The following is a 27,198-nucleotide window of genomic DNA, read 5'->3' on the forward strand; positions in this document are numbered from 1 at the left end:
ATCCTCAACACGGGGGCCCCTCAGGGGTGTGTGCTCAGTCCCCTCCTGTACTCCCTGTTCACTCATGACTGCATGACTCCAACACCATCATTACGTTTGCTGATGACACAACAGTGGTAGGCCTGATCACCGACAAGACTGCCTATAATGAGGAGGTTAGAGACCTGACCGTGTGGTGCCAGGACAACACCCTCTCAACGTGATCAAGACAAAGGAGATGATCATGGACTACAGGAAAAAGAGGGCCGAGCTCGCCCCCATTCTCATCAACGGGGCTGTAGTGGAGCAGGTTGAGAGCTTCAAGTTCCTTAGCGTCCACATCACCAACAAACTAACATGGTCCAAGCACACCAAGACAGTCGTGAAGAGGGCACGACAAAACCTATTCCCCCTCAGGAGACTGAAAAGATTTGGCATGGGTCCTCAGATCCTCAAAAGGTTTTACAGCTGCACCATCAAGCGCATACTGACGGGTTGCATCACTGCCTGGTATGGCAATTGCTCTGCCTCTGACCACAAGGCACTACAGAGGGTAGTGTGTACGGCCCAGTACATCACCAGGGCCAAGATTCCTGCCATCCAGGACCTCTATACCAGGGGGTGTCAGAGGAAGGCACTAAAAATTGTCAAAGACTCCAGCCACCCTAGTCATAGACTGTTCTCTCTGCTACCGCACGGCAAGCGGTACCGGAGTGCCAAGTCTAGGTCCAAGAGGCTTCTAAACAGCTTCTACCCCCAAGCCATAAGACTCCTGAACATATAATTAAATGGCTTCCCAGACTATTTGCATTGCCCCCACCCTCTTCTACGCTGCTGCTACTCTGTTATTATCTATGCATAGTCACTTTAATAACTCTACGTACATGTACATATTACCTCAATTACCTCGACACCAGTGCCCCCGTACATTGGCTCTGTACTGGTACCCGCTGTATATAGCCCCGCTATTGTTATTTACTTCTGCGCTATAATTATTTGTTATCTCTTTGTTGTTGGTATTTTCTTAACTGCATTGTTAGTTAAGGGCTTGTAAGTAAGCATTTCACTAAGGTCTACACCGGTTGTATTCGGCACATGACGAATACCATTTGATTTGTCACGGAGTAGACTGATACATATGGATTGTGGATCAATGACATGGGGTAAGTCTGTATAGTGAAATAAGTATGCCCCCAATGCAATTCTAAAGTACAGTACATCCAGTGTGATTTCAACAGTCTTGTTGATTTTATATAACTTTTCAACCTCGTTTAGCATGATCTATTCTACTATTTGTATTCATTTGCATCACTGTCAGACGTACTTTTATTTAAGGCTAAGCGCAAAGTCCACTTTGGTGGCAATTCCTTCTTGTGGCTAGCTTCACAGATGGGTCTGACCACCATTAATCAAATATGAGCTGTCTTATAAATTAGGGTCATTTTAAATGACACCAAGCTATATAGTTATCTAGCACTGTAGGTGCACGAGACAACTTTATCAGCATCATGGCATACGTATCGATGAATCGTGACAAATGAAATATGAGTGATAGTGTAATCAATGTGTAATAACTACATGAATGAACGTGTTAAGTTACGTGATGTGCAGTCATATTCAGGTCAAGCTTATTTGACGTGTCTTTGACACGCAAAGACCCAAACGGTGTTCCATTGAAAGTGGACTAAGAGTGCGCTGCTATGTAGGCAACATAACTGAATGTAAGATCTGAGAAATCAGCAGAGGCCACACAGTGTAAAAACCACCCCACTGTCTTTTATTTAGTTAGTCATTTTACAGTAGTCACTCGTAAGTAGCTGCCTTGAGTTTCTCTTTTTCACATCGTTCTACTTTTCTTTCTCATTTTGATCAACACAATGGAAGAAACAATGAACAAATAAACAAGAGCAAAACGAAAATTGATAAAATGCCCCTTCTCAACAAAGCAGGAATTTTGGCAAGAGGTGATGACAACGTTGATCCAGTGCTTCGCTCTGGTACAGTTTGGTAGAGACAAGACTGTACAATCTAGGGGTCAAGTCTGAGTCAACTTGACTAGGCTGGGATGTTGGGATCAGGATGGGGGTGAGAATGACAGATTTGAGTCTGGAATAATTTCCTTATCGACTACCGGATCAATTCCGATGAACCACCACCCGTTTATTTTCTCTGAAAGTGGTTGTCAGTTTAACTTTTGATATGCTTTCTCATGCTAGAACATACTGGATGACAAGGAGTAGTAACAACCCCACATTACTGATGGAAGTAAACATTTTTTGAAAACTGACCCATTGTCTATGAAAATTTAAATATTGATTCAGATGAGTGTGTATGGCAGAAGGCAATTTTCCACCATATATTGGACATTTGCTTCGCTGTAAGCCAAATTGCTATGTGGTAAGCTCAGCTCTGTAAGCAGCATAGCTTAGTGGCAAACAATGACTTTCATCTATGATCTAAAGTAGGACTCAACCTGAGCTAACATTGAAACACACTGGACTACCCAGGTAAATGGTAACTAGCATGGACAGCTAATTAGTCCTATTTTTGAATCAAGTTTGAGGTTCATGATTTGGCTGTTTTTTAATTTGACCTGTTTTAACATTTACCCCTTTCAGGGTAATAAAGCACACTATAGCTCAGTGTTCCCTCCTAAATTGTCTTATGATCGATCAGTTAGTGCAATCTTGGTACCAATGCTTTGTACGCAAGTCTATAAATTCACACAGGAACACTGGAAACGATTTAGAATACACAACTGGGTAAAGATGAAACCAACCTTTTAGGGAAAGGGGGATACCTAGTCAGTTGTACAACAATGCAATGGGACAACTACCATTTGTCTAGTGGCTCAATAGTTACTTGGCAGGTCTCTAGCCCTACATGTACACCCAAAGGAAGCTGATTTGACTTCTAATAATGGTATTGAAACAGAACCGATGAGGATGGAATCACTGAAAGTCTAACAGAATAGTTGAAAGGATATGGAAACACATGATTTAGATGAGAATTACAGATTGAGGCTCAAGACTGTCCACCAACCCGCCTAGAGTTGGTGGGGTTTAGCTCCAGATAGCACACAGCAGCAAGATCCACTGTGGCACTGAAGCACAAATACAGATCAACATGGCTCAGGAAGTGGACAACCGCTATAGAAGGAGGAGAAACAGACAGACAAGGGAAACACTTGACCCAACCTGGCATGGTTGAGTCCAGCATTGCAGGACAAAGTGCTGTCCAGTCCAATACTGAATGAACTGGCCCTATCAGTCCGACAGCTGTTTGAACTGGTCCAATGCATCCCGATTCAGCTGAATACAGTTTACGCATGTCAAATACTGCTTATGTTAATTCAATACAGCTATAAAGTCTTCAATTCCCTCTCAACCAAATTCAATACAGCTTAGGCTCTGGTCTGAACAACCTCCTGTACATTCTGGTCTGAACAACCTCCTGTACATCCTGGTTTCAACCGGTAACATCCATATTAATGATGATAGTTGTTCCTTTTCCTGCTCACCCTGACTGTTGACGTTGGCCTCTGAACTGGATTGAGAGTGGACTGGTTAAAAAAGTTGACTGAATAAAAAAAAGAAATACTGCACTGGATTTGTGATTAGAGTCAAAACCCAGCATGCACAGGGGTAACCCTAATGGAGAAATTATTTGGGGGTTAATGCTGCAACTGAGTCAAACCCTCATCCTACAAGACCTTAAGGTAATGACATTGCGATGCAGGTTGGATGGGCTGGGATGTTCTTGGCTTTGGAAGATAAGCAGCATGTGGACACTGAATATTTCCCCAGAATTGGGTTTTCATGTCAAAGTCCCTCACATCTGAGGCAGAAGTCCAACCAGGGTCAGCCTTAATTTTAATCCCCCCTGCCACGTGGAGCAGCGAGCGCAGTGCATCGGACGGTCTCAGTTTGACAGTTTTCCCAATTCGTACTCAAAACGTGTCAGTCATTCACTTCTAAGTTCGTGCGATCGTGATCTAGACTGAACCAGTCTGCACATATACAAGATAATGTTACATCAGCCAGGCATCGTGAAGCAGGGAATAAAAGGGGCCTTGACGAATCCCAGGTCTGGTATGGAACAGTACGGTAAGCATGGTTCATTGCAGTCGGGCACAGCAAGGTCCAGCTCTCTGCATAATGTACGCACACAGCACAGACGGTGGGCAGCATAAGCTGCAAAAGGGCCATGGCAGCAGAGACAGTGTGATGGGAAGGGCTGTCCAGGGTACAGAGTAGGACAATCAGATTCACAAGGATGGACAGACCCCATAAGAATGGCACGTTGGGCGGGAAGAGGTTGTGGTCGGGGCTAGGAGTTTTGGGCTCTAGTGGCTCTCGGCCATTGAACAGGATATGTAGGACCTTGAATGTCCTTACCCCCCTGAAAGATTGAGGGCAGCAGAGAGCTTAGTGGTGAAGGAAACAGACACAGGTCATATCTCCGTCTCTTTCTCGCTCCAATTGTCACATTAACACTGTTTACATCTCTCACACATACTTAAAGACACACACACAAACACCAGCCCAGCATCCGTCTGTACATTAAACGGCTTCTGATGGGGCACAGCCTCTGGCATTGGGTACATTCTTCGTAGTCTGACGCCACGAAATAGGAAATTGATTCGTTCATCAGCTTTTAATTATGGAGTGCAAATGATGCTAGTTGAAGACGGCGGCGCAGTGCAGTGCCTTTACACATGTCAGCTGGATAATGTGTGCCATGGTTGGTGTGAGGGTAGGAGGGAGGTAAGGGGCGGAGAGTGGATAATTTACAGTAAACTACATTTATATACACACACCCATTGTACAGATATTGAATATGTACATGCTGAAACATTTTCAATGATGTCCGTTCACAAACAAGTCAATCCAGAGAAATGTAGGCAAAGGTCTATGGTTCTCTTTCTCTAATCCCCCTTTCTCTTTCGTGGCTCCCACTCCATGTCCTTTTCCCTCAGTGGCTAGCTCACTGCCCACATCGCAGGGTCCCTCTCGTTCGCTTATCTCTCTGTAGTGTGGCGGTGGTTGATGTGGGGGGGGGGGAGGTGGTGGGAGGAGGGCGTCGCAGGCCCTTAGCTGTTCTTGAGCAGCACTCTATCGTCAGGGCAAGGGAAGGAGAGGAGCTGACAGACATCGGGGGTGAGCAAGGTGCAGGAGCGCAGGTCAGCGCTCTGTAGGGAGGCACAGCGGCGCAACAGGGGCAGGCACTGCTCCGTCACCTTCACACAGCCTGCGGACAGGAGGAAACAACAGGAGGTTAACAACCAACGGTCAACCTACATAACCACAATGACTGCAACACTTCCATGAGTAGACCTGGTTTAAATATTTGAATCAGGAGCCAGGTTGATATTGTTGGGAAATAAGAGAACAAGTATCTCTGTATGTTGCTACTTTAGCATGATTAAACATCTCAGAGGGAAGAAGAGGTCATTATCTGGAGCAGATCCCCCTGCTCATTAGTGGTCTGAACCTGGAATACTCAAATACACAAAAAAGAAAAAAACAGGGTACCTACCTTGGTGTATTTGGGGCTAGTGAGTCTACTGTGTAGTCTTTACCTGCCAGGTTGAGGTGGGTGAGGCTGTCCTTCAGTGGAGACATGGGGGAGGTCAGTGTGTGGATAGTCTGGTCCGTGATGTTGCCACACTGACTCAGGTCCAGCTTGGTCAAGTGGGGCAGGTAGCGCACCAACAGGCGGGACGTGACATCTGTCAAGTCCAGCCCGGCCAATCGCAGCTCCGTTACGTTCTGGAACCTCCCCCCTCTGCTCTCTCCATGAGCTTTTTGACCAAGAACAAAGCAAAATATGTTACAGGACTTTTAAGATTCAGTCTGTGTGTTTATCATGCTTATGAAGAGTGAGTGGTTGTTCACTTGCAACAACATTCACTGGAAACAAGCATGACAGTACAGTGAAATTAAACAGTACATTACAGCACAGATTGGCATTTGTGATATCAAGTCTATCCAATGAACACAACATGGCATCTTCCCTTCCATAATGTATTGCAGGTTATGGATGGCTAATCAATCATGTGAGTGACTTGTCACTAACCTGTCCGAGTGTCAGTAGGGGGCGCCAGTAGCTCCCTCAGGTGCGAGTCCTTCATGTCTTCTACCCGGCTGAGGTCGAGCAGACGCAGGCAGGGACAAGCAGCCTGACACAGGGCCGACACAGAGGACCAGGGACAGCCCGACACATTCAGCTCCAGGAGACCTGGGAGAGAAAGCGGAAGGCCAGGAGTTAGCGTAATCCCTGAGGCAGACTAGCAATACGGTGACGACAGCCCAACTACAATAAGACACGATCAGGCTATATTGATGGAAAAAATATGTAGTAGGGAGGCAGAGGTGTTGAATGAACACAAGATACCTTGTAGACGGTTGATGAGCCACATGAGCTGCTTCTTCGAGATGTTGGTATAGCCCAGGTTAAGGGAGACTGGTTGCCTGCGGATTATACCACTCAGCATAGGAGGGGTGATGGAGCGCTGCCGGCTGAGGTCAATCTGAGTCCACAATCTCTTATCACAGCACCTGAGAGAGCAAGAGAAAATAAAAGACTGGGATGAGAACAAAAGAAAGTCTGGTCTACTGTACGCCACAAAATTTGAGACACTGCAGTCAATGAATATCCTTTCAGGGATGGTTTTCTATTGTTCTCAACATCAAAGATGCATTTCTTAGTAGTCCAAACAAATGTGTGTTGAACCACGCTCTTCCAGCCCAACCGGATGCTGACCACATCTGAACCTTTTGTCTAGACTTACCACCGGCTCCATGTCCGACAGACCCTCATGCAGACGCACAGCTCCCTCTGGCTGAGGTGCTGGAAGACGCGGAGCCAGACGTCGCGGGGCATCACATGGGAGGAGCCGCTGTCCAGGGGCAGGCAGTGGGGCTCGGGGCAGGCGGGCGGTGGCCGCACCAAGTGCCGCTCCATCTGAACAGGCCGGGGAGGCGAGGGCACAGCAGGGGGGCTGCGTTTCATCATCTGCGAGCGTGGAGCCATCCGGGACGGCTGTGAACGGGGTGAGGCGGCGAGGGCTGACATGCCCCCTGAGGAGTTGCTGCCTGGGCCCAGCAGCCCCCCCCCTCCCCCGTTGGATGTGGTAGTGGCAGTAGAAGCGGAAGAGTTGCTACTGTTCCTCGACGTTGGTTGGGACCCTGTTTGCTTGTTGCTACGGATCTTGTTGCCCTTGTTGCCTTTGCCAGTTCCGTGTCGGTGGTTGGCCACCGAGCCGCCACTGTTGTTGGCGTTCTCCTTCTCCTGAGTCTCCCGGTCCCTCACCCCCGCCCTTGTCCGTCCATTGCGCGTCTCAGAGCCATTGCTGCGCTTACCGGAGAAGCCCTCGGAACCTGGCGAGGGGCCATGGCCGGAGGAAGGTGGAGGCTGAGTGGAGGAGAGAGGGGAGGGTGGAGGCAATGGGGTAGACTTCCGACTCCTCTCCCCGCTCTCCTCGTCATTCCCGTCCGTCGTGAGCCCCTTGCGGCCCCGTGGAGGTCCCTCCCCCCTACGCCGAGGCTTGTCTCCCACAACCTGCTCCTCCACCGCCTCCTCCTCCTCCTCCTTAACACTTCCCTCAGAGTCCTCACTGGCACTGAAGCCCAGCTCCGCCAGCCTCCTGTCCCTCTCCCTGTCCCTTTCCCGGTTGCGCTCCCTTGCACTGTTGCTATAAGCGACGGGTACGGGGGAGGAGGGTTCAGAGCCGCGGCGGCCATCTGAACCGGAAGGCGAGTCAGAGTCGGACTCCGAGTCGGACTCGGAACTAGACGAGCTCGATGAGCTGGACTCGCGGACACGCTCAAGGAGCTGACACATGCGCTTGAAGCGCTCCAATTTCTCGCGGTGGTGTGAGCGCTGGTCCTGGCTGGCCATGGAGGTGGGGGACTGCGTGGAGTTGGAACCCCCTCCGGAACCCTGGCCGCCTCCGGTGGAGGAGTTGGGCCCATTGGACTCTGCGGTCTCTGACACGTTAGGCTTCTGTTTCTGTCATGGGAGGGATAACGTTAGTGAAGAGAGTGACAGAGGAGCATGAACCCTAACCTTTACCATTGAGAAATATAACTAACTCAACTAAGAGATGGATTCAGTCCGTATCCCGGAAGATCCGCGTTATCGCTCGATTGAAATTCTAAGGCAATGTTCCCGAAATCGCGAAGACTGCATTCACGGTAAACACTGCAGATGTCGGCTCAATCAGAAATCACCTTTCTTCTTTTTTTTTTTTACGGGGATCTACCGCGATACAGATTGAATCTAGCTCTTAGTTACCATATGCTTTATGACGGAGCTTAAAACTTCATCTTCATATGAAGATTTACCTTTTTCAAGCGTTTTTCATGTGCCCCTTTCATCTGAGTGAGAAGGTCAGACAGAGACAAGAGTTGGCAAGCTGCGTTCATAGCAACTGGTCACAACTAGTAGGCCTCTAAGCAACGATACACTGAGTATACAAAACATTAAGGACACCTGCACTTTCCATGACAGACTGACCAGATGAATCCAGGTGAAAGCTATGATCCCTTATTGATGTCACTTGTTAAATCCACTTCAAAATCAGTGTAGATGAAAGGGGGGGAACAGGTTAAATAAGTATTTTTAAGCCTTGAGACAATTAAGACATGAATAGTGTGTGTGCCATTCAGAGGGTGAATGGGCAAGACAAAATATTTAAGTGCTTTTGAACGGGGTATGGTACTAGGTACCAGCACCACCGATTTGTGTCAAGAACCGCAGCGCTGCTGGGTTTTTCACAATAGCGTTGATACACACAGTTTCCCATGTGTATCAAGAATGGTCCACGACCCAAAAGACATCCAGCCAACTTGACACAACTGTGGGAAGCATTGGGGTCAACATGGGCCAGCATCCCCGTGGAATGCTTTCTGCCCCTTTTAGAGTCCATGCCCTGACGAATTGAGGCTGTTCTGAGGGCAAAAGGGGGGTATGCAACTCAATATTAAGAAGGTGTTCCTAATGTTTGGTATACTCAGTGTGCATGCTAAATATTTGCATACTGCAACACTGCAAAGATCTTCCAACCTTCTTTTTGGGGCCGCTGTCCTGAGGAAGCTCCTTCTCCTTCTTTCTCTTGTGACCGTCCTGCCGCCCCCCGTCTTCTAAAGAGGGGGGTTTCTTTTTGGTGGGCGGAGGATCGTCCGTTAGCTTCCATCGGCCTACCTCCCCGTTGTCCATCCGCCTCTTCCCTGAGCCATCACCCCCGTCCTGATGTGTGGAGAAAGGGGAAGAGGATTTAAGAATATGTACTGTGTATTCGGAATGTATTCAGACCAATTTCCTTTTTCCACTTTGTTACGTTAAAGCCTTATTTTAAAATGTAAATTTTTTTTATCCTCAATCTACACATAATCTACCCCATAATGACAATGCGAAAACAGGTTTAGACATTTTGGCAAATTTAAAAAAAGAAAATAACTTCTAATTGAGCTCAGGTGCATCCTGTTTCCACTGATCATCCTTGAGATGTTTCTACAAATTAAATTAATTGAACATGATTTGGAAAGGCACACAAGGTCCCACAGTTGATACTACATGTCAGAGCAAAAACCAAGCCATGAGGTTGAAGGGATTGTCCATAGAGCTTCGAGACAGGATTGTGTCGAGGTACAGATCTGGGGAAGGGACCAAAAAAGATTCTGCAGCATTGAAGGTCCCCAAGAACCCACTGGCCATCATTCTTAAATGGAAGAAGTGTGGAACCACCAAGAATCTTCTTACAGCTGGCCGCCCGGCCAAACTGAGCAATCGGGGGGAGAAGGGCCATGGTCATGGAGGTGACCAAGAACCTGATGGTCACTCTGACAGAGCTCATCTATGGAGATGAGAGAACCTTCCAGAAGGACAACCACATCTGCAGCACTCCACCTTTATAATACAGTGGCCAGACGGAAGCCACTCCTCAGTAAAAGGCACATGACAGCCCGCTTGGAATTTGCCAAAAGGCACCTAAAAGACTCTCAGACCATGAGAAACAAGATTCTCTGGTCTGATGAAACCAAGATTCAACTCTTTGGCCTGAATGCCAAGCGTCACATCTGGAGGAAACCTGGCACCATCCCTATAGTGAAGCATGGTGGTGGCAGCATCATGCTGTGGGGATATTTTTCAGTGGCAGGGACTGGGAGACTAGTCAGGATTGAGGGAAAGATGAACAGAGAAAAGTACGGAGAGATCCTTGGTGAAAACCTGCTCCAGAGCGCTCAGGACCTTGAGACTGGGACGAAGGTTCACATTTCAACAGGACAACGACCCTAAGCGCACAGCCAAGAAAACACAGGAGTGGCTTCGGGACAAGTTTCTGAATGTCCTTGAGTGGCCCAGCCAGAACCCGGACTTGAACCCAATTCAACATCTCTGGAGAGACCTGAAAATAGCTGTGCAGCGACACTCCCCATCCAGCCTGGCAGAGCTTGAGCGGATCTGCAGAGAAGAATGGGAGAAACTCCCCAAATACAGGTGTGCCAAGCTTGTAGCATCATACCTAAGAAGACGAGGCTGTAATCACTGCCAAAAGTGTTTCAACAAAGTACTGAGTAAAGGGTCTGAATACTTATGTAAATGCGATATTTACGTTTTTATTTTTTAATACATTTGCAAAGATTTCTAAAAACCTGTATTTGCTTTGTCATTACAGGGTATTGTGTATAGATTGAAGGGGGAAAAAAACATTGTAATCCATTTTAGAATGAGGCGTACCAAAATGTGGAAAAAGTCAAGGGTTCTGAATACTTTCCAAATGCACTCCATGTAATATTTTACTTAACTTGGCAAGTCAGTTAAGAAGAAATTCTTATTTACAATGACGGCCTAAGAACAGCGGGTTAACTGCCTTGTTCAGGGGTAGAACGACAGATTTGTACCATGGCAGCTCGGGGATTCGATCTAGCAACCTTTCGGTTACTGGCCAAACGCTCCAACCACTAGGCTACCTGCCATCCCTACTATAGCCTACTTCAGTATATGAAATGGGGATAGGGTCAATGAAACACAAAATTATATTCTAATTTAAGAGCTTATTTACACAACGTGTTCCATTCCAAATCAATCCTCCTATCTTATCAACCATTATTGTTTAATCCATACAATCATAGATGTCCTTTGTCACCCTCTGGTTTCGTTTTATCAGCAGAGCCTGACAGACCAGTGTTCCCAGTCACAGTTCTCACCTTACTGGTCTTGCCTTCCTTGTGGCATTTTGGACACTCCCAACAATTCGGAATTTCATCGTTTATGATGCCTTCTGCTTTACCCATCTGTAGGTTGGAGAAAATAAACAACGAAATCACAATCATTCAATCAATAAATGTATGTAACCAATACTAGACAGAGCAGACATTTCACTTAGGACAGTATGAATGGAAGATTGTGTGTGTGAGAGAGAGAGACACACTCTACTTCTCCAGCTATGACAGCCGGCCATACACATGGAGGGTCTGGCCCCACCTTGAGGCAGCTGGGGTGGATGATCTCGTTGCAGATGGTACACTCCATCAGAGAGAGGCTAAACTTCTCTTCTTCTGTGTCCACTGTGTCCTCCTTCCCCGCCTCCCCACACGAGAAGCACACTGCTGTGTGGGGTAACACAGGCTGCAAGGAAGAAAATAAAAACATAACACGTTATATAACCATGTTAAACGATATATACACATTAGGTGTGGAATGTAGGCCTGTATTTATTCAATATAAATCAAATATTGTATGTGCGTAACCAATATAATGTGTATATGTAAATAAATCAAATATTATATATGGGCCCATTCAGGATAGAGGGCTCAGAGTTGGAGCTGTAACTATGTATTCATTCACTATGGATGGTATGTTTATTATGTATCCAAACTGAAAAAAATATTGGACACCTGCTGCTCTTATGAGGACCTAGCTAACTGAGAGTGTGTGGATGAAAGCAAATGCATTAAATTTAGTTTAGCGGTTTTTGGAGTGCTTTTCAGAAGCACAGGGACAGAGCACTGTTTTTATTAGGTTTATTTTCTGTGACACATTACCCCAGTTGTCCAGCTCAACATTTTCATTAACCTGCCAACAGTGGAATTTTGACAGGATCAAAAAAATAAACTGAACTGAGGTGAAAATTACGCACTTATCAAGCCAAAAAAATATGAGGCCAACAGAATCTAGCCTAGATCCATTGACAAATGATTAGGCATTAATATGAGATGAGAGTAGGTCTTAAATCTGCACAGATTCTGTGGATTAGTATCTCCGTAGCCATGCAACCGAATTTCTTTCCTTCCCCACAAGATATGTTTTCTAGACGGATAGCTAGGAGATTAACTGTTCAAAGCAAATTGCTACCCTCCAAAAAAACAAACACCCAAGTAACAATGTGCTCAGTTACCAAGGAAACACATCACATTTCCCACATCTAAGCTACCAGCCATCTATGCCATTTGAGGCATTCGCAAACCAATCAATAAAAAAAAAAGAATCACCCCTTAAATCACTAAAGGCATTCTAACAAGCTTATCCATTTTCATGCAGGGGATGACTACTCTATTTTGATGACAATCACATTATGAAACAGCTTTTTCTAAACCAGAGGGGCCGATTTGCAGCAAACAGTTGACATGTTGTATGTCATACAGTGCCTTCAGAAAGTACACTGCTCTAAAAAATAAAGGGAACACTTAAACAACATAATGTAACTCCAAGTCAATCACACTTCTGTGAAATCAAACTGTCCACTTAGGAAGCAACACATTTCACATGCTGTTGTGCAAATGGAATAGACAACGGGTGTAAATTATAGGCAATTAGTAAGACACCCCCAATAAAGGAGTGGTTCTGCAAGTGGTGACCACAGACCACTTCCCAGTTCCTATGCTTCCTGGCTGATGTTTTGGTCACTTTTGAATGCTGGCGGTGCTTTCACTCTAGTGGTAGCATGAGACGGAGTCTACAACCCACACAAGTGGCTCAGGTAGTGTAGCTCATCCAGGATGGCACATCAATGCAAGCTGTGGCAAGAAGGTTTGCGGTGTATGTCAGCGTAGTGTCCGGAGCATGGAGGCGCTACCAGGAGACAGGCCAGTACATCAGGAGACGTGGAGGAGGCCGTAGGAGGGCAACAACCCAGCAGCAGGACCGCTACCTCCACCTTTGTGCAAGGAGGAGCACTGCCAGAGCCCTGCAAAATGACCTCCAGCAGGCCACAAATGTGCATGTGTCTGCTCAAACAGTCAGAAACAGACTCCATGAGGGTGGTATGAGGGCCCGACGTCCACAGGTGGGGGTTGAGCTTACAGCCCAACACCGTGCAGGACGTTCGGCATTTGCCAGAGAACACCAAGATTGGCAAATTCGCCACTGGCGCCCTGTGCTCTTCACAGATGAAAGCAGGTTCACACTGAGCACATGTGACAGAGTCTGGAGACGCCGTGGAGAACGTTCTGCTGCCTGCAACATCCTCCAGCATGACCGGTTTGGCGGTGGGCCAGTCATGGTGTGGGGTGGCATTTCTTTGGGGGGCCGCACAGCCCTCCATGTGCTCGCCAGAGGTAGCCTGACTGCCATTAGGTACCGAGATGAGATCCTCAGACCCCTTGTGAGACCATATGCTGGTGCGGTTGGCCCTGGGTTCCTCCTAATGCAAGACAATGCTAGACTTCATGTGGCTGGAGTGTGTCAGCAATTCCTGCAAGAGGAAGGCATTGATGCTATGGACTGGCCCGCCCGTTCCCCAGACCTGAATCCAGTTGAGCACATCTGGGACATCATGTCTCGCTCCATCCACCAACGCCACGTTGCACCACACAGTCCAGGAGTTGGCGGATGCTTTAGTCCAGGTCTGGGAGGAGATCCCTCAGGAGACCATCCGCCACCTCATCAGGAGCATGCCCAGGCGTTGTAGGGAGGTCATACAGGCACGTGGAGGCCACACACACTACTGAGCCTCATTTTGACTTGTTTTAAGGACATTACATCAAAGTTGGATCAGCCTGTAGTGTGGTTTTCCACTTTAATTTTGAGTGTGACTCCAAATCCAGACCTCCATGGGTTGATAAATTGGATTTCCATTGATTATTTTTGTGCGATTTTGTTGTCAGCACATTCAACTATGTAAAGAAAAAAGTATTTAATAACATTATTTCATTCATTCAGATCTTGGATGTGTTATTTTAGTGTTCCCTTTATTTTTTTGAGCAGTATATTAATTCCCCTTGACTTCCAAGATTTCTCTCTCACCCATCTACACACAATACAACATAATGAAAAAGTGAAAGCATGTTTTCAGTATAATGTTGCTAATTTATATTACTTTTTCTACATAAATCTAATTTACATAAGTATTGACACCCGAGTCAATAGAAGCACATTTGGCGTCGATTACAGCTTTGAGTCGTCTTGGGTATGTCCGTATCAGCTTTGCACATTCTTCCTTTCAGATTTTCTCAAGCTCTTTTAAATTAGATACATATTAGCGATGAACAGCAATCTTCAAGTCTTTCTACAGATTTTCAAATGGGATTTAAGTCTGGGCTTTGGCTGGGCCACTCAAGGACTTCACATTCTTGTTCTCGAGCCATTCCAGTGTTGCCCAGGTCGTATGCTTGGGGTTATTGTCCTGTTGGAACGTTAATCTTCGCCCCAGTTAAGGTAATTTGCACTCTGAAGCAAGTTCTTATTTGTCTGCATTTGGCTCCACTTATTGTTCCCACCCTTACCAGTCCCTGCCGCTAAAAAGCATCCACATACCATGAGGCTGCCACCACCATGCTTCACGGTAGGTAAGGCGTTAGACAGGTGATGAGCAGTGCCTGGTTTTCTCCAGACATAGCACTTTGCATTCAGACCTAAGAGTAAAGTATTTCTCTCATCAGACAACAGAATATTTTGCCTCATGATCTCAGAGCCTTTTTGCAAACTCCAGGTGTGCCGTCATCTGCCTATTTCTCAGGAGTGGCTTCCGTTTGGCCACTCTCCCATAAAGCCCAGATTGGTGAAGTGCTGTAGAAACTTATTTTTTACTTCATTTTATTTATTTAGCCAGGATTGTCCACTCAGTAACAATTGCCTGCCAATGTTTTCCAGGGAGTCTTGGGTTGGTTCCATAGAATCAATAAAAAAAATATATATACAGCATACCCACTGGCATACATACAAAAGCACATCTAAGACTGCTTTCCTTCTGGCAGGTTCTCCCATCTCATCCAAGGGACATTCTAGTTCTGTCAGAGTGGTCATTGGGTTCTTTGGTCACCTCCCTGACCAAGGTCCTTCTTGCCTGGTTGCTCAGTTTGGTCGGAGGGCCACCTCTAGGCAGAGTCTGGGAAGTTCCATATTTTTGAGACCAACGTGCGCTTGGAAACTTTCAACACACTATAAATTATTTTATACCCTTCCTCAGATATACAGTGGCAAGAAAAAGTATGTGAACCCTTTGGAATTACCTGGATTTCTGCATAAATTGGTCATCAAATTTGATCTGCCTTGTTAAGGGGATAGCGACAGATTTTTACCTTGTCAGCTTAGGGATTTGATCTAGCAACTTTTTGGTTACTGGCCCAACGCTCTAAACACATGGCTATCTGCCGCCCCATCTTCATTTAAGTCACAACAATAGACAGTGTGCTTAAACTAATAACACACAAATTCTTGTATTTTTCTTGTCTATATTGAATACATCATTTAAACATTCACAGTGTAGGTTAGAAAAAGTATGTACGTATTTGAACCCCTAGGCTAATGACTTCTCCAAAAGCTAATTGGAGTCCAATCAATGAGACGAGATTAGAGATGTTGGTTAGAGCTGCCTAGCCCTATAAAAAACACTCACAAAGTTTGAGTTTGCTATTCACAAGAAGCATTGCCTGATATGAACCATGCCTCGAACAAAAGATGTCTCAGAAGACCTAAGATTAAGAATTGTTGACTTGCATAACGCTGGAAAGGGTTATAAAAGTATCTCTAAAAGCCTTGATTTGATTTTCATCAGTCCACGATAGGACAAATTGTCTAAATGGATAAAGTTAAGCACTGTTGCTACTCCCTAGGAGTGGCCGTCCTGCAAAGATGACTGCAAGAGCACAGCGCAGAATGCTCAATGAGGTTAAGAAGAATCCTAGTTCACACCAGACATCCAAGAATGTTGCTGAACTGAAACAGTTTTGTAAAGAGGAATGGTCCAAAATTCTTCCTGACCTTTGTGCAGGTCTGATCCGCAACTACTGAAAATGTTTGGTTGAGGTTATTGCTGCCAAAAGGAGGGTCAACAAGTTATTAAAATCCAAGGGTTCAAACTTTTTCTTGCCACTGTATGCCTCATTACAATTCTATCTCGGAGATCTACAGACAGTTCCTCAGATTTCATGGTAGTTTCTGCTCCGACATGCACTGTAAACTGTGGGACCTTATATTAGGACAGGTGTTTTTCTAAATCATGTCCAAACAATTTAATTGGCCACAGGTGGAGTCCAATCAAGTTGTAGTGACATCAAGGATGATCAAAGGAAATGCACCTGGGCTCAATTTGGAGTGTGAAATGGGTGTGCATATTTATGTAAATCAAGGAGTATGAATATTTTCTGAAGGTACTGTAACTGTAGTCAATGGGTTATGTCAATCAATTGTGTACCATAAATAACATGAGTTTATATTCCAGTCTAAACTGTGGTTTCTGTTTAGATGGGATCTCAATGAGTGTGAGGGATATGCCAAAAGCTCGTCCTTTCACATTCGGGAAAAGATGCGGGTCAAAACATGTTAGCAGTGTATGTGGAGACTCCCTTCTTCACATGTTTATTGTTTGGCAGGGTGGAGGGTTTGTGTAACAGAAAAAACAACCTTAACTTCAGTCTTGCGTGGATAAATTACAATATGTGTTACCGAGGTTAATTAGGCTATGTAATGTGCTCTATATACCAGATGCCAATCAAATATCATTATACATTGAAAACGACAGAAGCAAGTATACCGTCCATTCGGAAAGTATTCAGACCCCTTTTTCCACATTTTGAAACGTTACAACCTTATTCTAAAATGTATTCAATTGTTTTTCCCCCTCCCTAAATCTACACACAATACCCCATATTGACAAAGCAAATACAGGTTTTTTGAATTTTTTTCAAATGTATAAATAAACGGAAATAACATATACATACGAATTCAGACCCGTTACTCAGTACTTTGTTGAAGCACCTTTGGCAGCGATTACAGCATCGCGTCTTCTTGGGTATGACGCACAAGCTTGGCACACCTGTATTTGGGGAGTTTCTCACATTCTACTCTCAAGCGCTGTCAGGTTGGATGGGAAGCGTCGCTGCACAGCCATTTTCACATCTCTCCAGAGAAGTTAGATCGGGTTCAAGTCCGGGCTCTGGCTGGGCCACTCAAGGATATGCAGAGACATGTCCCAAAGCCACTCATGCGTTGTCTTGACTGTGTGCTTATGGTCGTTGTCCTATTGGAAGGTGAACCGTCGTCCCAGTCTGAGGTCCTGAGCGCTCTGGAGCAGGTTTTCATCAAGGATCTCTCTGTACTTTGCTCCGTTCATCTTTCCCTCGATCCCAACTAGTCTCCCAGTCCCTGCTGCTGAAAAACATCCCCACAGCATGATGCTGCCACCACCATGCTTCACCATCGGGATGGTGCCAGGTTTCCTCCAGATGTGACACTTGACATTCAGGCCAAAGAGTTGAATCTTGTTTCTCATGGTCAGAGTCTTTAGGTGCCTTTTGGCAAACTCCAAGCGGGCTTTCATGTGCCTTTTACTGAGGAGTGGCTTCAGTCTGGCCACTCTATCATAAAGGCCTTATTGGTGGAGTGCTGCATAGATGGTTGTCCTTCTGGAAGGTTCTCCCATCTCCACATAGGAACTCTGGAGCTCTGTCAGAGTAGCCATCGCGTTCTTGGTCACCTACCTGACCATGGCCCTTCTCCCCCGATTGCTCGGTTTGGCCGGGCAGCCAGCTCTAGGAGTCTTGGGGTTAGAAGGATTACTTAATCCTATCCCAGGTATTCCTTAAAGAGGTGGGGTTTCAGGTGTCTCCGGAAGGTGGTGATTGACTCCGCTGTCCTGGCGTCATTATGAGGCATTGTGTGTAGATTGGATTAAATAAATAAAAAAATCATTAACGATTTAGAATAAGGCTGTAACGTAACAATGTGGAAAAAGGGATCTGAATACTTTCCTAATGCACTGTATGTACTGTGCATGTTCCAAAAATTATTGTCAGATGTTACAGCCTATCTAGAAAATGATTTCACCCCATGCTTCCTGAAGCACCTCCCACAAGATGGATTGGCTTGATGGGTGTAACCGATGTGAAATGGCTAGTTAGTTAGCGGTGGTGCGCGCAAATAGCGTTTCAATCGGGTGATGTCACTCGCTCTGAGACCTGAAGTAGTTGTTCCCCTTGCTTTGCAAGGGCCGCGGCTTTTGTGGCGCGATGGGTAACGATGCTTCGTGGGTGTCAGATGTTGATGTGTGCAGAGGGTCCCTGGTTCAAGCCCAGGTTGGGGCGAGGAGAGGGACGGAAGCTATACTGTTACATGAGCACTTCTTACGTACCATTCAGTCAAGCTGCTCCCACAACAGCTCAAGTTGAGATCCGGTGACTGCGCTGGCTACTCCATTATAGACAGAATACCAGCTGACTGCTTCTTCCCCAAATAGTTCTTGCATAGTTTGGAGCTGTGCTTTGGGTCATTGTCCTGTAGTAGGAGGAAATTGGCTCCAATTAAGCGCCGTCCACAGGGTATGGCATGGTGTTCCAAATGGAGTGATAGCCTTCCCTCTTCAAGATCCCTTTAACCCTTTACAAATCTCCCACTTTACCACCACCAAAGCACCCCCAGACCATCACATTGCCTCCAGCATCTTTTGATTTTGTCTGCGTCTCACGAATGTTCTTCACTGTGATCCGAACACCTCAAACTTAGATTTGTCTGTCCATAACACTTTTTTTCCCCCCCAATTTTCCTCTGTTCAGTTTCTGTGTTCTTTTGCCCATCTTAATCTTTTTATTGGCCAGTCTGAGATATGGCTTTTCCTTTGCAACTCTGCCTAGAAGGCCAGCATCCTGGAGTCGCCTCTTCACTGTTGACATTGAGACTGGTGTTTTGCGTGTACTATTTAATGAAGCTGCCAGTTGTGATTTTATTGCGATGTTAAAACATATTGTTTACCATATGTCTACGGCAGAGGGACAAGAGAGAGCCATGAGATGTTTTGATCAGTCATGGAAATAAAAACTTGCTGAAAACAAATTGGCTGCCTATTTAAAAAGAAGATGGAGAACAAACTATGAAGGAAAAATACTGGAATTTTGGTGCAGGTACAGCCAACTAGCGCAAAAATAATATTGTAAAAACCCTACAACCTCAAAAATAATATCCTAATATGTAACTATATCGATTTCTCCCCCCATCACTAGTGTGTGTTCTAACTTACCGCTGTGCACTGTCGGAGCAGACAGGACTGCTTCATCCTTCCAGGCCCGCCAAACTTTTTCATGTCCTTGCAGAAGTGGCACTCGCCGCACTCGGTCCGCATGCAGGCCTGACAGCGCCGGCACCGCGTCCGCCGCCGCCGTGCCCCTCCCAGAGCCTTACTGCCTGACATCCCCTCTGCAGTCAACTGGGGAGAGGAGAGAAACAGGTCAATACAAATGTATACTAGATGCCAACAGCCAGACCTCCTCTCTGGAGAGAAAAAAAGAGATACAGGTAAACACAAATGTACACAGCGCATTCGGAAAATATTCAGACCCCCATTTTATTACGTTACAATCTTATTCTAAAACTAAAAAAAGTTACATCTTCACAGAAAACAGAAATACCTTATTTACTTAAGTATTCAGAACCTTTGCTATGAGACTTGAAATTGAGCTCAGGTGCATCCTGTTTCCCTTGATCATCCTTGAGTACCTAAAGGACTCTAGGACCATGAGAAACAAGATTCTCTAGCCTGATGAAACCAAGATTGAACTCTGAATGCCAAGTGTCATTTCTGGAGGAAACCTGGTACCATCCCTATGGCGAAGCATGGTGGTGGCAGCATCATCCTGTAGGGATGTTTTTCAGCGGCAGGGACTGGGAGACTAGTCAAGAACGAGGGAAAGATGAACACAGCCAAGTACGGAGAGATCCTTGGTGAAACCCTGCACCAGATCACTCAGGACCTGAGACTGGGGCGAATGTTCACCTTCCAACAGGACAATGACCCTAAGCACACAGCCAAGAAAACACAGGAGTGGCTTCGGGACAATTTTATGAATGTCCTTGAGTGGCCCAGCCAAAGGCAGGACTTGAGCCCGAACGAACATCTCTGGAAAGACCTTAAAATAGCTGTGCAGCAACGCTCCCCATCCAAACTGGCAGAGCTTGAGATGATCTGCGGATGGGAGAAACTCCCCAAAAACAGGTGTGCCAATCTTGTATCGTCATACCCAAGAAGACTCGAGGCTTTAATCGCTGCCAAAAGTGCTTCAACAAAGTACTGAAAAATGTAATATTTCAGTTTTCATTTTTTTATAAATTAGCAAAAATATCTAAAACCTGTTTATGCTTTGTCATTAAGGCTATTTTGTGTAGATTGATGACAGGGAAAAACTATTTTATCAATTTTAGGATAAAGCTTTAATGTAACAAAATGTAGAAAAGGTGAAGGGGGTCTGAATACTTTCCAAATGCACTGTACATAAGATAGTCCTATGCACTACATATACAGCTACAGCCTATACCATATGCACATACTGTCTGACATTGCCTCTGCAGTTAACTGAGGAGAGAGGTCAACAAACTTTACATGCACTACAGTCAACTGGAAAACGGGAGACAATTAACATCCGGACATCCATTCTGCAGTAACTGAAGAAAATTAGACAGGTTAGCACAAAAATACACTGCAAATACAGATAAGCACCACAATCTGAAAATCCCCTCATGTCATATGGGAGAGAGGACAAACAGTTCATGAACATACACAAACCGGGGTGTTCTCCAAAGAGAGGATAGAGAAAGAAGTAAAGAGATAAGGGACAAGAGCTTATTCAGTGAACAGACTGAACACGCATGCCAGTGCATTCATAGACATTTAAGAGAGAGAGAAAGACTGACAGTGCAAACACTAGTGAGCAACAGGAGGCCAGTCTGCTCTCTAGACTACTCCTCAGACATACACCATAAGTGCTGACAAGCTATAACTATAGCATATGCTCCTTACCCCCATGTTATCAAATACAACAGGGCAAATACTGTTGGGAGTGTATGGAATCTCTGCATTCCATGGCCTCTAATGAAAATAGGATTGGTTTACTCTTAGCCTAAGCCCATGTGACAGGCCCCAAGCTAGTTGCATAACTTGGAAGACAAAGCCTTGGGAACTTACTTCTTGTACAAACAAATCTCGCCCCGCCCCTTCTCTCTAGCAACTAACACAGGTGATCCTACATTTCCTCAAAACGGCCAGGATCAAAGAGCCCGTGGCTAAGGCCCTGGGTCGTCTCTTCTGTAAAACAATAATGTGGTTCCTGCCTAGAACTAGAGACTGGTCAGGAAGATCATTATTGCATCATGAGTGACTGAGGACGTTGAGGGGTAAGGGGAGGTTCAAATTGCATTGCGTGGGCAACTAAACAGATATTTTAGCCTGAGAGAATAGGCTTTGAAATATCTAATGGTCCTATGATTCATCATTCGATCGTGGACATATTTTTACAATTTCAGATTTTGAGTAACTGCGTTTCAAATTAAGTGCTCACTGATGGCACAAACTCTGTCTCTGTGGACCTTCAGCCAGTGCATGAACTGCATTAGGCTACCATTTCTCCTGTTTTTAGAACCTTTAAAAAAGAGGCCAAGTTTAATGTTGGTGCCACAATCTCTGGATGGTACTTTAAGGCATAGTGCTCATTTAAAACCCTATAGGAAACAGAACTGTACAGGCCTATCTACTCCACAATTACACGAGGGTTTGGCATATTTTGCCTGTTACAGGTAATACACAACGATAACTGATTCTCTTCGGAAATAATTCAAAAGTATTTTTTAGACTTCGGTGGATATTTCCAAAAATAATTTTACCTACAGGGGGCATTGCGGCATGCAGTGTCTGGATTTGAAAGACCAGCCATTCAATGGATGCATGTCATCTGCTCCCGTCCAGCATGACCTTCGCTAGCACAGACTGGAATATGTTCCGGGATTCCTCCGATGTCATTGAGGAGTACACCACATCAGTCACCGGCTTCATTAATAAGTGCATCGACGACATCGTCCCCACAGTGACAGTACATACATTTCCAACCAGAAGCCATGGATTACAGGCAACGTCCGCACTGAGCGAAAGGCTACAGCTGCTGCTTTCAAAAAGCAGGACACTAATCCGGACGCTTATAAGAAATCCCACTACGACCTCCGACGAGTCATGAAACAGGGAAATCGTCAATACAGGACTAAGATCGAACGCTACTTCACCAGCTCTGATGCTCGTCAGATGTGGCAGGGCTTTTAAACTATCACGGATTACAAAGGGAAATGCAGCCGTGAGCTGCCCAGTGGTGCGAGCCTACCAGACGAGCTAAATGCCTTGTATGCTCACTTTGAAGCAAGCAACACTGAACCATGCATGAGAGCACCAGCTGTTCCGGACGACTGTGTGAGCTCTTCTGTAGCTGTTGTGAGTAAGACATTCAAAACAGGTTAACATTCAAGGCCCAGCTGGCAAGTGTCTTCACTGAAATGTTGAACCTCTCCCTGACCCAGTCTGTTATACTTACATGTTTCAAGCAGACCACCATAGTCCCTGTGCCCAAGAACACCAAGGTAACCTCTCTAAATGACTATCCCCATAGTACTCACATCTGTAGCCATAAAATGCTTTGACAGGCTCGTCATGGCTCACTCCAATTCGCAGGCCTCCCCAACAGATCCACATATGACAATCTCTATAGCAACCCACACTGCCCTCTCCCACCTGGACAAGAGGAACACATATGTGAGAATGCTGTTCATTGACTACAGCTCAGCGTTCAACACCATAGTGCCCACCAAACTCATTATTAAGCTAAGGACCCTGGGACTAAACACCTCCCCCTGCAACTGGATCCTGGAATTCTTGATGGGCCACCCCCAGGTGGTGAGGGTAGGCAACAACATATCCGCCAAGCTGACCCTCAACACGGGGGCCCCTCAGGGGTGCATGCTTAGTCCCCATCTGTACTCCCTGTTTACCCATGACTGTGTAGCCACACACGACTTCAGAACCATCATTAAGTTTGCTGACGACACAACAATGGTAGGCCTGATCACCGACAGTAATGAGAAAGCTTATAGGGAGGAGGTCTGAGACCTGGCAGTATGATGCATAGACAACAACCTCTCCCTCAAAGTCAGCAAGATAAAGGAGCTGATTGTGGACTACAGGAAACAGAGGGCCGAGCTCATCCCCATTCACGTCAACAGGGCTGTAGTGGAACGGGTTGAAAGCTTCAAGTTTCTCGGTTTCCACATCTCTAAGGATCTATCATGGTCGACACACACCAACAGTCGCAAAGAGGGAACGACAACGCCTCTTCCCCCTCAGGAGGCTGAAAAGATTTGGCATGGGCGCTAAGATCCTCAAAGTTCTACAACTGCACCATTGAGAGCATCTTGACTGGCTGCATCACCGCTTGGTATGGCAACTGCTTGGCACCTGTCTGCAAGGCGCTACAGAGGGTGATGCATCCAGCCCATTACATGACTGGGGCCAAGCTCCCTGCCATCCAGGACCTCTATACCAGGCAGTGTCAGAGGAAGGCCCTCCAAATTCTCAAAGACTCCAGCCACCCAAGTAATTGTCTGTTCTCTCTGCTATGGCACAGCAAGCGGTACCACTGCACCAAGTCTGGAACCAACAGAACCCCGAACAGCTTCTACCCCAAGCCATAAGACTGCTAAATAGTTCATCACATATGCATCTGCTACTGTTTATTATCTATCCTGTTGCCTAGTCACTCTATCTCTAGTTATATGAACATATATATACACACCTCAATTACCTTGTACCCCTGCACATCAACTCGTTACTGGTACCCCGTGTATACAGCCAAGTTAACGTTACTTATTGGGTATCTTATTACTTTTCTATTATTTCTATACTTTCTATGTCTCTGCAATGCCACTGTTAGTCTACACCTGTTGTTTATGAAGCATGTGACAAATAAAATTATATTTGATATCATATCAGATGTGTAGTAGGGTTGGGCCATATTTGAGAAGACCTCTTCAACAATATGCTACTCCAAATATTGCAATATCCAAAAATCGTTTGGGCTGTAATGACTAAATCATTCCAGACTGTTCAATTTGTGTGCTTATTTACAATATTAGTCGCATTCTCATTAAATTATCTCTGTTAATTAATTTGGACTTCATTTTTTACATATTGATACAGCCTAACTGATAAAACTGCACAGTTTTGATTTGTAAAGATCAAAGAGTATATATAGTCTTGCACTTCCTGATATATCATCGTCAAATATCACGATATACGATATAATCATATATCAGCCCAACCCTAAATTGTAGGCTATACTTTGCATGAAGTAATGTAGATAAACAGATGTGTATGGAATATAATGAGACAGAGTAATGCACTGACACCTAGCTAGCTGGCTTGTGGGGTGAAAAGCAGAGATGAGAATAATATAGGATGTTATAAATTAGAGCCAAACATGGACCAAGTGTATCAGTCTCTCTCCATCTCACACAAAGAGGGGCTAAGGAGAGAGGGTAAGGAAGGACAGAGGCGTGATATTGCAGAAACTGAACTGAGATAGACGTTAGTACCAGCCAGGCTCTCGTGAAATCAAAACAGTCATTTGTGTGCCTCCCTAGAGGAGAGGAACCTTTGCCAATTAAGCCAAGTCATTAAATGGATGTGTTATAGTGCAGTAAACTTACATCCAGCGACTTGTTTTATAGACAATAATTCAGTAAATACTGGGGTTTGATTAATGAGATGGCAAGAAATAATTCAACCAAGTCTTGGTGTTGCTAGCTGCTGTGGCAAGCAAGCTTGTTAGCCTGCTTCCTAACAACCACAACAAGCATTTACTTAGCACACAAATCATATATTGATAAAACATGCTTGTAATTTTTCATAGCAATGTTGTTTGTTGGGAGCTACTTGTCCATTCTGTAAGGATACATGGCTGCCCACATTATGGCCTGTAGCGCAAGATTGAATTGGATGACTAGCTAACGTTAGCTAGCTACAATGAAGATGCGCAGCCAATAACTTAGCAACTAACGTTAGCTAGCTAACCAGTGTGGCTGCTTTACTGGCTACTGTACGTAGTTAGTTCACTACATGTTGTGTAGTGAAGATGCTGTACATGAATAACATTGAAAAAATGCATTGTTATATCAATGAATAAAATGATCAATTGATTACACACAGTCCTCCGTCATCTCTCCTCCATTCGCTTCCCTGCAATGTTCTTCCTCTTTCATATTGCTCAGCATCTTGCAAAAATAATGTAGTAGATACCTGATCACATTGAATATGTGAGTTTAGTGGTAAACTGTTATAATTACTAACCTCTTGGTATCGAGTCGCATACTCCTTGGTCGCGCATTAGAAATAATATTATTAGCCAACAGTTAGCTAGCTAGGTTTGATATTAGCTGTTAGGGGATCGCTTCCTTGTTTCTTTCTCCTGTAGCCTTTCTTGCTGATTCTGGGTCCCGTATGGCACGTTCACATGCGTTCCATGTTGTTACAGTAATAATGGTAGCTAGAAAGATAACTAGATTTATCCTTCTTGTCGGTCTACTCTAGATTAGGCAGAGATGTAAAGGGTTGCCGAATGGGTATGTAACAATACATTTCAAGACGCAACACATAGCGTTTTTTGTGCCATTCACTCCATTCTTTGACCCCTATCCCTGTTTCTTGGTCTCTCAAACGTCTTCCAACGTGTTCTTGAGGTCTTCAAAACACGCAAAATGGCACATGATTTCGAGAGAGAACGTTTTGTTAAAAAATATCTTCTTTCGCAGCTTAAATGTCTGCTGCGGGTTTCCCTATAAATTCCAGTCAAAATGAAAGAGAAAATCTGAATAGACGGATGAGCGTGGCTATTGTTCTCGTTTTCTATTGTGTGATTCTTGTTTTGTGGTTTTTTTATTAGCTCGTCAGCAACCTTGCTACTTTAATCCGAATACACGTTTAATCGTCCGTATGCTATTGGTAAGATATGTGGCCATCGTTCTCCATTTTTGTCTAGAAAAAAATTAATTAATAAATAAATATAGTAAATAAAATATGGGGAGGAAAAATATTGCCGCGCCTCCCTTTCAAGACGTCAGGAATGAAGCCTATGGAATTGTGGGATTTGTAGTATAAAGAGTGTAGAACCAACCAAGCTCTAACTGTCCCACTAAAAGGCTGTAAAGGAAGCCTTGTTGGACATTCAAATAGTCAGTAAACATCTGTATGTATTCTATTGAGGATTGTGGGCATTTTCTTTCTGTGTATAAAATATCCACAAACAAAAAGTCTGTGATGAAACTGTACATAAAAAAAGGTGAAGAGACAGAAGGGTAGATTACATTTACATTACATTTACATTTAAGTCATTTAGCAGACGCTCTTATCCAGAGCAACTTACAAATTGGTGCATTCACCTTATGATATCCAGTGGAACAACCACTTTACAATAGTGCATCTAAATCTTTTAAGGGGGGGGGGGGGTTAGAAGGATTACTTTATCCTATCCTAGGTATTCCTTAAAGAGGTGGGGTTTCAGGTGTCTCCGGAAGGTGGTGATTGACTCCGCTGTCCTGGCGTCGTGAGGGAGCTTGTTCCACCATTGGGGTGCCTGAGCAGCGAACAGTTTTGACTGGGCTGAGCGGGAACTGTGCTTCCTCAGAGGTAGGGGGGCCAGCAGGCCAGAGGTGGATGAACGCAGTGCCCTTGTTTGGGTGTAGGGCCTGATCAGAGCCTGAAGGTATGGAGGTGCCGTTCCCTTCACAGCTCCGTAGCCAATCACCATGGTCTTGTAGCGGATGTGAGCTTCAACTGGAAGCCAGTGGAGAGAGCGGAGGAGCGGGGTGACGTGAGAGAACTTGGGAAGGTTGAACACCAGACGGGCTGCGGCGTTCTGGATGAGTTGTAGGGGTTTAATGGCACAGGCAGGGAGCCCAGCCAACAGCGAGTTGCAGTAA

The 27,198-nt window shown here is 45.2% G+C and overlaps 1 protein-coding gene across 3 annotated transcripts; it reads right to left on the bottom strand.

The window, feature by feature from the left end:
- Positions 1–1,735: 1,735 nt before the first annotated feature.
- LOC106607508 (F-box/LRR-repeat protein 19) lies at positions 1,736–26,278 on the bottom strand. Of its 3 annotated transcripts, XM_014204515.3 has the most exons (11): positions 25,571–26,277; positions 19,436–19,621; positions 11,470–11,613; positions 11,193–11,279; positions 9,049–9,231; positions 8,328–8,360; positions 6,773–7,992; positions 6,376–6,539; positions 6,058–6,219; positions 5,561–5,782; positions 1,736–5,229 (listed from the first exon to the last, which is right to left on the bottom strand). In XM_014204515.3, exons 2-11 carry the CDS (start codon positions 19,604–19,606, stop codon positions 5,072–5,074), a joined length of 2,544 nt encoding a protein of 847 aa, XP_014059990.2. In that variant the 5' UTR covers positions 19,607–19,621; positions 25,571–26,277; the 3' UTR covers positions 1,736–5,071. The 3 variants fall into 3 exon arrangements, with proteins under 3 accessions (XP_014059990.2, XP_014059992.2, XP_082832809.1); XM_014204517.3 differs by lacking the exon at positions 8,328–8,360 and having other exon boundaries at positions 25,571–26,278; XM_082976683.1 differs by lacking the exons at positions 19,436–19,621; positions 25,571–26,277 and adding an exon at positions 18,554–18,842.
- Between the last annotated feature and the right edge of the window lie 920 nt (positions 26,279–27,198).

The sequence above is a fragment of the Salmo salar genome, chromosome 06, assembly GCF_965601325.2.
Source record: "Salmo salar chromosome 06, fSalSal1, whole genome shotgun sequence".
Taxonomy (NCBI): Eukaryota; Metazoa; Chordata; class Actinopteri; order Salmoniformes; family Salmonidae; genus Salmo; species Salmo salar.

What these genes read in the sequence shown, in the direction of transcription:
- LOC106607508 (XM_014204515.3), bottom strand. Translation starts at nt 19,606, where the DNA reads ATGTCAGGCAGTAAGGCTCTGGGAGGGGCACGGCGGCGGCGGACGCGG. An exon ending in TGTCGGACATGGAGCCGGTG is followed by an intron (nt 6,540 to 6,772) that starts GTAAGTCTAGAC and finishes TTGCTCTCTCAG; the next exon opens with GTGCTGTGATAAGAGATTGT. An exon ending in CACCCACCTCAACCTGGCAG is followed by an intron (nt 5,230 to 5,560) that starts GTAAAGACTACA and finishes TCCTGTCCGCAG; the next exon opens with GCTGTGTGAAGGTGACGGAG.